The sequence below is a fragment of the Erythranthe guttata genome, chromosome 8 (assembly GCF_056151865.1).
Source record: "Erythranthe guttata isolate IM_541 chromosome 8, IM_541, whole genome shotgun sequence".
NCBI classification, from domain to species: domain Eukaryota; kingdom Viridiplantae; phylum Streptophyta; class Magnoliopsida; order Lamiales; family Phrymaceae; genus Erythranthe; species Erythranthe guttata.
Genome location: NC_142540.1, coordinates 3,437,690 through 3,451,448, shown reverse-complemented (window position 1 = coordinate 3,451,448; position 13,759 = coordinate 3,437,690). Strand labels below are relative to the sequence as shown.

General features: G+C 32.4%; 1 protein-coding gene across 1 annotated transcript; it reads left to right on the top strand.

Annotated features, from left to right (window-relative positions):
- Positions 1 to 2,901: 2,901 nt before the first annotated feature.
- IAA9 (indole-3-acetic acid inducible 9) lies at positions 2,902 to 6,295 on the top strand. The gene is made up of 6 exons (XM_012998905.2): positions 2,902 to 3,264; positions 3,919 to 4,425; positions 4,513 to 4,715; positions 4,813 to 4,954; positions 5,727 to 5,788; positions 5,924 to 6,295. Exons 2-6 carry the CDS (start codon positions 3,950 to 3,952, stop codon positions 5,959 to 5,961), a joined length of 921 nt encoding a protein of 306 aa, XP_012854359.2. The 5' UTR covers positions 2,902 to 3,264; positions 3,919 to 3,949; the 3' UTR covers positions 5,962 to 6,295.
- The last annotated feature ends 7,464 nt before the right edge of the window (positions 6,296 to 13,759 follow it).

Genomic DNA, 13,759 nt, shown 5'->3' with positions numbered 1-13,759 from the left:
GTTTGCTTAGCTGCTTTTATTACTTCAAAATGTATTTTTATGTGTTGCTTTTTCGATAGTGTATGTTGCGGCTACTCTTTTTTTTTTTTCTATTTTTAGTAAAGTCCTATCTCCTCTTTTGTCTTGCGTATGGTGCACTTACATTTATGCTTACATTTTATATTTTTCATTTTTATTTATTTATTTATTAGTAGATACATTCTCTATTACCCACGTTAAAAGTGATTTTTTTTTTTTTGGAAAATTCAAATAAAAGATTACTCATAAATCTCTTTGGATATAATTTATACATTGGCCGACATGGGCCAACATGGGCCGATTTCTTTTAAGACAAGTGATGAGGCCTAAATGACATTTTAATAGTAATAACAAAATGAAATGGGCCTTGGGAATAAAGAAGTGCCCGAAAGCAAAAGAAAATTCGTTCAACAAAGAACTCAACTGCCTCAGGAGTCCGATAAAAAGAAGTGTCGGATAAGGTTTTCCCGGCGTTAATACTCTAACGGTCAAGTCAGTCGGATGAAGTGGAAACCAAGATATATCTTAAAGAATGATGTACTGAGTATAATATTTCTTAGAGGATGAACTTCTCTCCCCTTTACCTTACCTTCCACTACTGTATTTATGCCTGCCATAGAAATAAGTCTCGTGGGACCCCTATCTTATCAGGCCACGATGCACGTGCAAAGCGACGTGACTTGCTGCGAGCTCTTTTTACTTGCTAAACACGGATTGTTTCCTCTTACTATGATATGGGTCGCTTCGTGGTTGCTGTTAATTGCCTTAAGCAGGCCTTTGTTAGTTGTTGGGCTTTTCTTCAATCCCATCATGGTAAATGTTTTCCGCCTACGATTCTGAAGTTGGGCCGTATATGGTCACATCCAACGCTTACATATGCCGAATGTGGGGCCATTTTATAGATTTTAACAGTTGTAGTGAATGAGACGGTCTTTAGTCTGAGCTGCATTCGAGCTTTATACAACGTTTTCTTCCAATATAGATTTCTTGGTCAATTGGACCCATATAAGTGAGGCCTACTGGGACAATACTCTGAGTAGCTGAACTTGGCCAATGGGCTTTTGACAAGTGGGCTTCCAAAGTTTAAATAAGTTTTTAACTAAACCATTGCGTTATGTGTACACTACGATGGGATGCAATTGTGTTTCTTTATTCAGCTATAACATGAATAAATACAATAATATACTATTTAAATAAAAAAATCATAATTCTTAAAATTATTTTCAAAGATCAAAATTGGATCTGAAATCAATTATTTTCAGAATAATATCAATTGTAATTCAACAAAATTGGTGAATGCATAAATATTGTAAATTAAAATGGACCTCATTTACATCCAATTAGTGTGTCAGAGAAGCCATGGCTATTTACATCAGGACAACGTGGCAGTCTCTTATTGGATGACCAGGAAATGGGGAACTGTACTGTGCAAAGTCTTGAAAATTCATTGGATCAGTTTCTGACCGTGGGTAGTTAATTACTTAACCATGGTTAGAGTTCTCAAGGTCACCGGCAATTGGGTCCCTTTGTCGTGGCTAAACCCCACATTAATTTTTTTAATGTGGCCAACAATGTACCTATCAATTATCATAATCCCACTCCCACTAATTTAATTCCCATTCAACTTCTAATCATTTCAATTCCTACATCTCATTTTCACATCAAGATTAAATACTACTGAAACTCGTATGCGTATAGTTTGCACACTATTGTATGAGAGTGTAAGTTTATCAACTGCACTTAAATAGTTGGCTGCAGATTAATTCATTCATCACCCCAAAAGAAAAATATACTAAAACTAGTTAATCTCAATAATTTCTCTTGGAGAAAAACGGGACGCATAATATATGTGAACGATTTATGATGTTTTGAGAGTGTAATATGTGTATTGTAATTTTATGATTGTCGAAAAGTATTAAATACGAAATCCAATAGTGCATTAGGCTATGTTTGGCTTGATTTTTTCTTGAAAAAAAATAGAATTATATTATTTATATATTGTAAAAGAAATTTTATATTTCAAATATTTCCTAAATGCGATTGGTTGCGAGAGTCTGAAGTAAAGAATATAAAAATAGAGTGATGTTTGTTTGTAATTGTTTTTTCCTTTTTAAAATGTCAAACGAACAGTATTGTAGCAGCCAAAGCATGTCGATTAAATTTTTCTTCCGTAATAAATTGAAGTGCAAACCGAAAAGTTTAACAAATATAATTTTATTTCAAGAATAAGTGGAAATCGGGCCAATTCAAACCTAGAAGGTAAAAGTGTTTTATGATCCAAAAGAAAATAAAATAAAAAGTGATTCAATAAAACCAGATATTGGGATGATGTGTTAAACACAGAGCGAGTAAGCGTGCGAAAATAAGTTGGCAACTAATGATTCATTCTGCCACCAAACTAAATAGATATTTAATATTATTAACCCTTACTTAAATTTAATTAAACATAATCGAGTACTAATTGGAAAAAGGAAAAGGAGAAAAGGGTAATTACGGCGAAAAGGAGGGGGTGGGGGTGGGCCCACCACCGACAATTGAAGCAAATTGCCGCTTTCTTGTTCCCTAAAAAAGAAACAGTAGTTTTGGGCAACCCATGTTTTTCTCTGTCCCCTATTTTCCCTCCCTAATCCTACTCTCCTCTTAAATAAATGCCCTTTGCGTGACTCTCACCCTTTCCCTTTCATTATTATCATAATATATATATATATATATATATATTTGTAATTATTATTTACTGAGCATCATAAAATGCCTTTTTCCAAAAGAAAGACTCGTTCGCACAGTCAAAAAGGGCCGGACGAAGGGCAAATTCGTCATCACACAAATTACGCAAGGACAAATTAGTCATTTCCTATAAATATTTTAAAGCAAAAGAAGCAGAACACTGTCCTGAAGATACTGTAAAAAGGCATAATTGGCTGTCACCATTTACCAACCTGCAAACAACGACAGGTAATTATATTTTCCTCTGCTCAGTTTTAAACGGCTAGGATTCAATTTCACAAGTTCAATCTCAGCCGTTGATCAAATCCTCGGGAGAAAAAATGAATGTTTATCAGCAACTGCATCCCATCTTTGCCCCTCACTCGCCAAATTTTATTCTCTCTCTAAAAATCTATTTTCTCTCTCTAGTTCAGTCTTCTAGCTTGAATGGAGGTGACTTGAAAAATTTCTTCTGCTGCAATTTTTCTTCACAGAAAACCTCTCTCCTTTGTTGCTACCGTGCACTTGTTAATTGATCTTCAGGTATATTCTTGTTGTGTTAAATGCAATACCAGCTCACAAAGAGGAATTTCTGTTTTTTTATTTTTTTTAAATTATTTATTTCAGCTTTTATATTTTGCTAGTATATGGACAGATCTTGTTAAAATTTTCTTTTTGGGGATTTTTTTTTCACTGTATTTCACTATATGTGTGGTTGTCAGCTACTGTTCTGGATCTTCTTTGATTATTCTACCTTTTTAATTTTTTAAATTTTTATATATTTCTTATTTAATCCTTGTAAAAATCTTCATCGCTGATTTTTTTCCCTTGCCTGGTGATTGATCTTCGAAGATGTTCTTATTTATGCTTTATAGTATTTTCTATTAATTTTCATTTTTCATATTAGCCTGTTTTGATTTTTTTTTAATATTATTTTTTGTAATTAACACGGTTTTAGGTTAATTAAACGTTTGTTAAAAAAAATGTATGTACTCTGAAGAAAATTTGCTTGCTCTGTTTTTAATCTCCGGCAAGAAAGAGGGTTTCGTTCCAAAAATTATCGTAATGGTCATTAAAATTGTATTTTTTAGTATTTTTTATGTGGTGTGATATAGCATTTGTGCCATAGGATGAACATTATCCAGTATATTGTATATCGTGCTTTTGTGATTTGAAACGAATTGTTCGATTTTACAGATATTCGAACGATTACACAAAATCGAACTTGATGTCTCCACCACTGTTGGGAATCGAGGGGCAAAATCAGGCCAATGTTTCTCAGATGGCTTCTTCGTCTTCGACCGACTGTGTCTCCCAAAACGTCTCTTGTCTGAAAGAACGCAATTATCTCGGATTATCCGATTGTTCCTCCGTGGACAGTTCCACGGTAATGTTAACTGTGCCTGCGGATACCAAGAGCAATTTAAACCTCAAGGCCACTGAACTAAGGCTCGGTCTTCCTGGGTCCCACTCACCCGGACGAGAATCTGAATTTTCACCGCTGATCGACGAGAAGCAGTTGTTTCCATTGATTCCTTCCAAGGATGGAATATTCTCTTCCGGAAACAAACGAGGGTTTGCCGACACTGTCAACGCCTTTTCCAACAGGCCAGCTGGCACTCACACGAAAACCGAAGTCGCATCACAAGAGTGCAATAACAACAAGATAAATGGTTCTAACATAAGCAGTGCACCATCTGCTAAGTAAGTACTATTTGAGGATAATTAAATTCAAGAAAATATATATATGTGGATAATTCTTGAAAAATCTCCTTTTTTTGTGTGTTTTAGGGCACAGGTTGTTGGTTGGCCACCAATTAGATCTTTCCGGAAGAATACTCTCGCGACAACCTCAAAGAAAAACGATGATGTCATTTTCGTTAAGGTTAGCATGGACGGTGCTCCTTATCTAAGGAAGGTGGATTTGAGAACTTGTGCTACTTATCAAGAACTTTCCTCTGCTCTCGAGAAAATGTTCAGCTGTTTTACCATAGGTAAAACAAAATAAATGATGTTCTTTGCAATGTGGGTTATTTTCATTTAATATTTTAGTAGTGGTGAATAAGTAATAGTTGTTCTCTGGTTTTTTAGGACAATGTGGGCCCGAGGGAGCTCCGAGCAGGGAAGTGCTGAGCGAGAGTAAGTTGAGGGATATTCTTCATGGATCGGAATATGTGCTGACGTACGAGGATAAAGATGGTGACTGGATGCTTGTTGGAGATGTTCCGTGGGAGTAAGTTTTATTTTATCACTCTCGTTTAGATAATGGTTTTTATTATAACCAAGCAGAATTTATTGATATAAAATTCCTTCTCTAAGGTAGGCATGTCTCATTTTAGTGGAGCTTGTGCTTCTTGGGGCAATGGCACTCGCATTATTTTTTTATTATTCTCTATTTTTTTTTTCAAAATAAATCGGAAGCATATGATTAGTTTCGCAATATCTTTGTCTGATCTCTGTTTGAATTTTATTTCTTTTATAAGATCAGTCCTATTATTGGTTTTGTTCAAAGCTTTTCCCTAAACCACTACTATTTTCTAATTATTTTGATACCTTCATTTGTGATTGCATTTCGAGCACAAAATCAATTGACCTTTTGTTGTGAATTTATTCTTGTCCTTGCTCAGATATGAAGTCGAGCAACTGTATGAATTCGTCGATTTTCTAATCCTACATATACTGATTAAAATTCTTTGTTCTTCCTTTATGGGTTCAGCCCTATATTTGCTGCATTGGTGCACTCCTTGTAATAATTTTGTTGTATAAGGTTAGTGAGAAATGTGACCTTACAAGAAGTAGGAAATTATTGTCTGAATACAGAGTTGCAGGGTAGTCAATCCGAAAAGTAGTATGCCACTTATTATTTAACAACCAAGTATTATATTACACAGATTCATTCATACAAACGAATAGTCGGTTATTTTTATTTTTTTAATAATTTCATCTCCGATTCAATTATTGATTCTCAGCATCGACTATGTTACTGATAATTGTTGCTGTCTTAGGATGTTCATTTCTTCATGCAAGAGACTCAAAATTATGAAAGGTTCTGATGCAATCGGATTAGGTAAGCATTTATTGCTGCTCGATGATTTTATTCTTTTTTTTTTAGTTCTCGACAAACATATTCCAGTTATAGCTTTTTATTGTTATAACTAATGATGCAAAAATCTGTCTTATTATATTTCATTTAAATTTACAGCTCCGAGGGCTTTGGAGAAATCGAAGAACCGGAACTAGAATTGAATTACAAGGAATGCTGCGTTCGTAAAAGGCTCGTTTTGGAGTCAGGGATCATGTTTTAGATGTCTCTTCTGGTCTTCTTTATAATTAATTATATATGCTTTATTTTGCATGGATTATGTGTGTACATCTTTATCTTTTATGTTTAATTTATTATTACCCTTATTAATTAATCTCCCATTTTTAGTTGGCGCCATAGTTTGTACCAAGTGTTTGTGAAGATCATACTTCCTATGTTGGGACAAAGGCTACTTTTTATTGATGAATGTGTGTGGTCTAATACTTGTTAGATATGTTCTATTAATATATATATATGAACTACTTTTTTGGATTGGTTGCTCTTGAAACTCTGTATTGTGTTATTTTGTTCTAAAAATACCTATTTTTCAGTCATTATGGTTATCGAATATTCTCCGAGATTCCAAAACATAGAGAAAACCCTAGAAGTGGCTTCTAAACACGAAATTGAAACACGAATAGAGAAGAACAGATTTATAGTAGTTCGGCTAAACCAAATACTCGCACAATCTTGTATCTCTTTTGCTACACAGTCACACCCTCAATCTATAGTCTACACAACAAAGTCTGCCTATTTATAATACACAATGTAGTGTTGGTTGCTGACTACTTGAGGACTCGATCGATCGGTGTATAACGTGTGTGTTTGTGGTTATTCCACGTGGACACCTCAGCTCCAATTCAGCAAGTCAGTTACTTGTTCCTACTTGATCAGCTGCGCTGCCTGCACTCCACCTTAAGTAAGGCTCATGATCTAGATCAATGATGTTCAACAATAACAACATCTCACGTGACAAAATTAATGTTGATCGATTGAGGGCCGGGATAGTTTTGGGTGAGTTCAACCGTACATTAGATTGTTCACAAAATTACGAGATTTTTGTATTTGAGACTCAAGCATTCGGTAAATTCATTCAATGATGAATCATGTGATATATATATATATATATATATATATATATATATATATATATATATATATATATATATATATATATATATATATATATATATATTAATTTTCATTGAGGTTTTTAGTTTCTTATTTTGCTTGATCCAATTCACAAGAATGATTTTCTATAATATTGCAGTAGTATATATGTTTAAAAAAATAAAAAATAAAAAAGGGTTCATTTTTTGGTGCTAGTTAAAACGCTTGGAAGATAATTAAAGTTAAAAAAAATTGTAACCACCGACAGAGAAAGTTGGCTTTAGAGACATACATACAGATCAAATTATTGAAGATAAATGTATATAAGTAAAAGAAAGCCGTTATTGTTACATTAAATGTAATGAATCTAATTGTCCCAAAGTTCTGAGTATACAATATATACATAGGGTAAATTACAAACACCCCCTGAGGTATGGTTAAATTACAAAAACAGCCCTCTTGTTTGGATAATTACAACCACTCCCTCAACTCCTCAAATTTAGTGGAATCTTCGAGATTATATGGAATATTATCACTTGTGTACCCGTTTTATCCCATTCAAACTCTACATTATGAAGCAAGATGATCATAATATGTGATTTTTAGCGTGTATATATCAGTTTGTGGTGCATCGGAACTTGTATTTTTACACTAAACGAGTACAAACTAGAGCACATTTCACGGAATCTAGATGATTATGTTGAATTTGGCACTGTAAGGGTCGAGGTGTAAGAAAAAAATCATAGTTTATGGAGGTAGATGTAATTATCCAAATAAGAGGGGGTTTTTTGTAATTTGACGATACCTCAGGGGGTGTTTGTAATTTACCCTATATACAAATCAGTACGTACAGTGACATTAAATGCTTGTCAGAAGCATGCATGCTATAATTTGGTTCTCATTTTCTTGCATTAATTCACTTCAACTAGTACTATTATGTCTATATCTGGGATAATTACATTTTTCGTCCTTATACTTTACCACTTATTCGTTTTTCGTCCCTAAACAAGTTGGAGTGACATTATTCGTCCCTAAACATGCCATTTTTTAGCAGTTTTCGTCCTGCCGTTAATTCTTGCTGTTACTTTGGATGTAAATATGACGTGGACCTGAAAATCTTAATATATGCTGCTGATATGGACGATTAATCCACGTGGCCACTCACATGTATGCCGCTGTTGATATGTTTCGTGAAACCAACTCATATTAACTCAAATTACCCATGCATTGGCACCCAACAAGACTCATCTTTAAACTTTGCTAGAGAGAACGAGCCACCATGCACATTCCATTTCAACTTTGCAGACGAGCCACCACCATGCAATCAGAGACTCATTCCCACCTAATTAAGAGGAAATTCTTAGAATTGAATGTGAACGATACAATTGTTGTATGAATAATATTTATTTCGACTTTGCATGAAATTTCCATATTTGAACTCAAAACATACAGTGACATACACACACTTTAGAATTAATGAATATAGAAGACCTGCAACTACATCTAATTTTTTTTCTATTCAATATTATTAGAGACGATTGAAGATTGCATCAATCAAAAACAAGTTTAAATAATATAGGATTAATATCCCCTATACCGGCCAAGACAATTTTTTTTGTTTAAATGAGTAGTTAACGTCAATTGGGTTTTCTTCATATATGGAGATAATGACTAATAAGGTTAGGTAAACTAAATTAAAGTTTACAAAATTGCAAATCATGCAAATCCTCAATATGTAACAAAACAAAGAATTCTTGTTGAGTAGCTTAACATATTACAATTTCATTCAAAAAATCCAAATATATTAATTAACATCTTCTCTTCGAAGAAAAACATCATTCAAAATATAAATTACATTCCATCAGATTTGTATCATGGAAAAAAATTGTATTTTGGGGATTATTGAGGCTATTTACGAGTCCAAAGAGGAGTGATATTGAAGAAATTAGCCATTTGGAAAATAAGGCTTATGTTCTAAAGAAGATGCAATCTGAAATTGAAGAGATGGATTGACTCTTACGTATCATGTGCGAAGCACATGTTATTTTCCGTCCAAACTAACCAGCCAAATTGACGGAGGGACGAAAATAGCAGAAAAATTGCATGTTTAGGGATGAATAATGTCACTCCAACTTGTTTAAGGACGAAAAATGAATAAGTGGTAAAGTATAGGGACGAAAAGTGTAATTATCCCTCTATATCTCAATCAGTACACACATTTCTGGATCACACACACACATACATGTATGCATATGTTTCTTAAGCTGCCACGTTTCATTGCTCAATACCTATTATATTATTAATATTGCATTTGCATTGAATCCTTTTGCTTCTCTTATTATTAATCATGTATGTATTGCTACTTTAAAATCATATTCATCACTTAACATTTTACATCTTAACTTTAGACTTTTTATTGCTGTAAATTATCATATGTGCACTATTTTGATTAAATCAATTCAATAATTAAATAATAAATTACATTATGAAAAGATATAATGCACACGAGACTTTTAATATTAATTTACAAAACCATCGATATATTAATAATTTCTCTTGGTCCCGACTTGGTAAAAACGTCTTGAATTATTAATTTCATAATTTAGTATTTTTTTCTAAATTAATAGAATTTTGTTATTGCCGATTGTATTAATTTATAGAAGTTTAAATGCACTATGTTTTTATTGTGATTTCTTGGAATATGTTATTTTTTTAAGAAAATTGAACAATTAAAAAAAATCATTTTTTTTTTCTTTTTTTCTTTTTAAGTAAGTTTGTAAAAGACAGAAGTAGGCAGACACAATAAGCAAGGTTTTGTTAAAGTGAAATTATTTGGTCCTAAAAGTTAGGGGCAGCAATAATATTATGCCTTTCTTTCTGGACTTAATTATAAAATTAGTAAGCACAGCCAAAACCTTAGTGCTTGGAATCTCTCTAATTCATCTTTACCTTTTTTATTACAATCAAATTATATTGTCGCACTCATCTTTATTCATTGTAATCTTGCTATTTTAAATTTCAATTTGAGGTTAAGGGCCCCCCTGCTATTTTTTTTGTGCAAATTAAATAATTAATGATCAATATTTTTCGAGTAAAATTACGGAACATACGGTTTTGTAGAACTTACACCTGTTGAAATACACTAATCGACGGTTTAAAACAACCTGATGTATTTCATTAGATATAGAATCTCATAAGCCTCGACACTACTAGTGATCTTGGTCACTTTTCAACAATAGGGTATCTTTAGTGCATAATTATATTAATTAATAAAAAAAATAAGAAATTAAAATATAAATCTCCAAGCCCTTTTCCCAAATTTGACCAAAACACTTGTGTTTCTTTTGGCTTTCTTCCACTGCTTTTGTAAAATAGTAGTATATTGAAAAAAAATGTAAAATATTAGTGAATATATATGAAATAGGGTTATTATTTCATCAATAAATGAAGATGCTTTTCGAGGTCTTAAGTATTAAATATTTTATTTATAAAAAAAAAAGTATTAAATATTTTGTGGTATACTCCTTTTGTTATGCAATTATTGAGTTTGTTGGTGAGGATTATAGGACCTCACAACATGTTGTGCTACAATAATATATGAGAATATTTCAACCACTATACCTATCATCATTTGCATTGGATTAATACCATTAATTAGCTATATAATTAAACTATAGTATTAGTTTTTTGGAGCCATTTGGTATTATTTAATTCACCATCATGGTTATCCATGTGATTTAACCTAATTAATATGATGCTTTACTTTAATTATCCATCCCCATCAGTTGCTATGCCAAAACTTCGATGGAAGGAAACCGCAACAAACTGCACTGAGTAAACCTACATTTTCGTATAATAGATTGCAAATTATACGACAAATGTGACACTAGGTTAATCACGTGTGAGAAGTTCGACCTGACGACCGTTGGAAAGAAAAATTTGAATTTGAGTCAACTAACATAAGCTCAGTTGCTACAACCATTAAACGACCTCTTACGGGATCTTTTCTATTCTATGGGTTGTCATGTGCAAAATGGCTTCTTTATGTCAATTTACTATCTTTAGATAATCTTTTATTTCCAAAAACAATTAATTATTTATGTGTGATGTTTGAAACCATCCTAATTGTCTTTATTCCACAAAACTTATGCAAATGGGACTAAGAAAAAGATAAAAAATGAAGGTGAGTGGCACTTGTTCATATTAATTTAATTTAATTTAAATTTTAGAATTTATTATTTTTGGTGAGTGTCCACATCACATGTCTTTTTGCTTCTTTTTTTTTTCTTTTCTTTTTTTTGGTTTATTTTTTATTTTATTTTTATTATTTGGGTCTAGATCAGGTGTATTGGGATATTCCCAATTGGACTAAAATATACCATTGGTTTGATTTTGGCATAAATAAGGACAATAATCAATCATTTTTTAAGATGAAAGCAAAATTTTCCATAAAATAAAGAAGTCAAAAGGAAAAATGAGGTGGGTCTTGGAGATCACATTACAATTCTTTTAATTATACGTTACTTAACTAGAAAAGGACATAAACCAGTATTTTTTATTTTTATTAGTTATAAATATAATGAAACTCGCAGCCAATAAATAGCTGCACTGCGTAAACATACACCCTCGTATAATAAAAATATGAGAGACGCATATACCACACCAGGCTAATTGTATGCAACAAGTTCGACCTATCAACTATTGACAAGAGGATTCGAACTCGGGTTTATTAAAAAATTTGCATTTATTTATATATAAAGTAAATGAATAATCCATAAAATATTTTATCACTAGAGTATGGTCAAAGGCAGATCCATGTGGTCTTGCTTAACAATTGCTATGGGCCTATGGCCTTCCTAAACATGATAAGTTCAACATTTTGCAATTTATTATTTTATTTAAAAATAAATCTTTTTTTAACTTGAAATATATTAATACTCTAAAATTCAATGAAGCACCAATTACACTATATGGCAAATATATTAAGAGTGAAGAATTATAAAAAAAAAAAAAAAAAAAAATAAAAGTCCTTGCTTTATTATATAGTTATTTTTTTATTGGTAAAATATGCTAAAACCAAGACGTTCACCACATCCAAGGTCCAGTTGTGTTATTAAAACACCAATAATAATTTACTTTATGCTAACACCAATAATTAAAAGATTAAATTTTATATCAAATTAGTACAAGAATAAATTACATAAATAACCCCCACCATTTCAAAATAAGCATTTTAATATTTAATTAGAGAAATGAAATTAAGTAGAGAATGTGGTTGCATGGTTATGGTTAAGCTTGTCTCGGTATCCGCGACGACGACGTTCTGTTCTGACTTCGCATTTAGTGCTTCTGATTCTCTGTGCCTGCACCCCACCGCCTCTAGCCTGGGCCTCCCCACACCCAATCACGTTCATTTCCGTCTCTCTCTCTCTCTCTCTCTCTCTCTCTCTCTCTCTCTCTCTCCCTCTCTCTCTCCTATTAATTAATTGCTCCCAATTTTCTAGAGAGAGAAACACACTATTACGCCGCGAGAAGGTAATCGGTAAACTCATCCTTCTTTGATTACCAATAGACTAATTAATTAATTAATTACTATTAAGGGCAAATTGCACTTCACCCCCTAAAAAAAGACCTTTTAGCACTTTCCCCCCCTTAAAATACAAATACGAGTGTCGCCCTTAGTAATATACAATTCCGTGCACTTTGCCCCGAATGTGTATTTTCAGTTTAATTTTTGTTGGATTTGAGTAAATTGAAGGATAATTTCGTCGCTGCAGGCTTTAAATGTCACTAAACCTTTTTCACTGTACATTACAATGATTACGAAGAACAAAGAACATATTTTGTCGAATTTGGAAACGAATTTAATCAATTTGGGAAGAAAATTTTGTTAATTTGGGAACCGTAAGTAACTCTGAAAGGAGGATTTTCAAGCGAAAGATATAAAATAACATATACACTCTTTATTCGGTAAGAACTGGACCAAAAATACATATTTGGAGCAAAATGCACCAAATTGTATATTTCCAAGGGAGGAAGTGCAAAGTAAACACTTTTTAAAGGGGTGAAGTGCATTTGCCCAAATATTAATGTTGAGTAAAAATTATTTGACAATAATTACCCTTGATAAATGAGATACTCTTTTTTCAATTTTTATTGTGTGATGATGGGATTGGCTGTTGAACGTACCAAGAAAATTCCCAAATAAAAATTACTCAATTTTGCGATTCTCTAGGAGAAGTCTGATTGGACACTACTGCGAAAAGGAAAAAAAAGAAAAAGATATTTATTTATTTTTTAGCATATGGTTAAATTCTTTAATTTAGATTGTTTGTCACTGGGATTCTATTCTTTTTTAATTGATATTATAAAATAAAAATACGATTGAGACTGTTAAAATTGACCAAATTTATTTAATTATTGATGAAAAGAGAGTGTGAAAGATTGGACTTTGGAGAAAAAATAAAAAGAAGACTGAAACAAAACAACACGTGACTACGCGCACACTGTCACTCTGTGGAAACACACTTTGTTTGTGTTAATTGTCAAATCACTCAATACACCAAACAGCCGTGTAAGTTTCTGCAATTTAAATGTTTGCTAAATTACACTTGCACCCCCGACGTAATGTCAGATTACGAAAAAAGTCATTTTGTTTAGGTAATTACAAAATTCCACTCAACTATGAACCTTCTTACACGTCCACCCTTGTGGTGTCATCAAATTCAACATAATCTTCTCGATTCTGTGAAATGTTCTCTAATTTATACTCGTTTTGTGCAGACATGCAGTTTCTAATGCACCACAATCTGATACTTACAGTCCAAAAGACACATCTTCTTATTA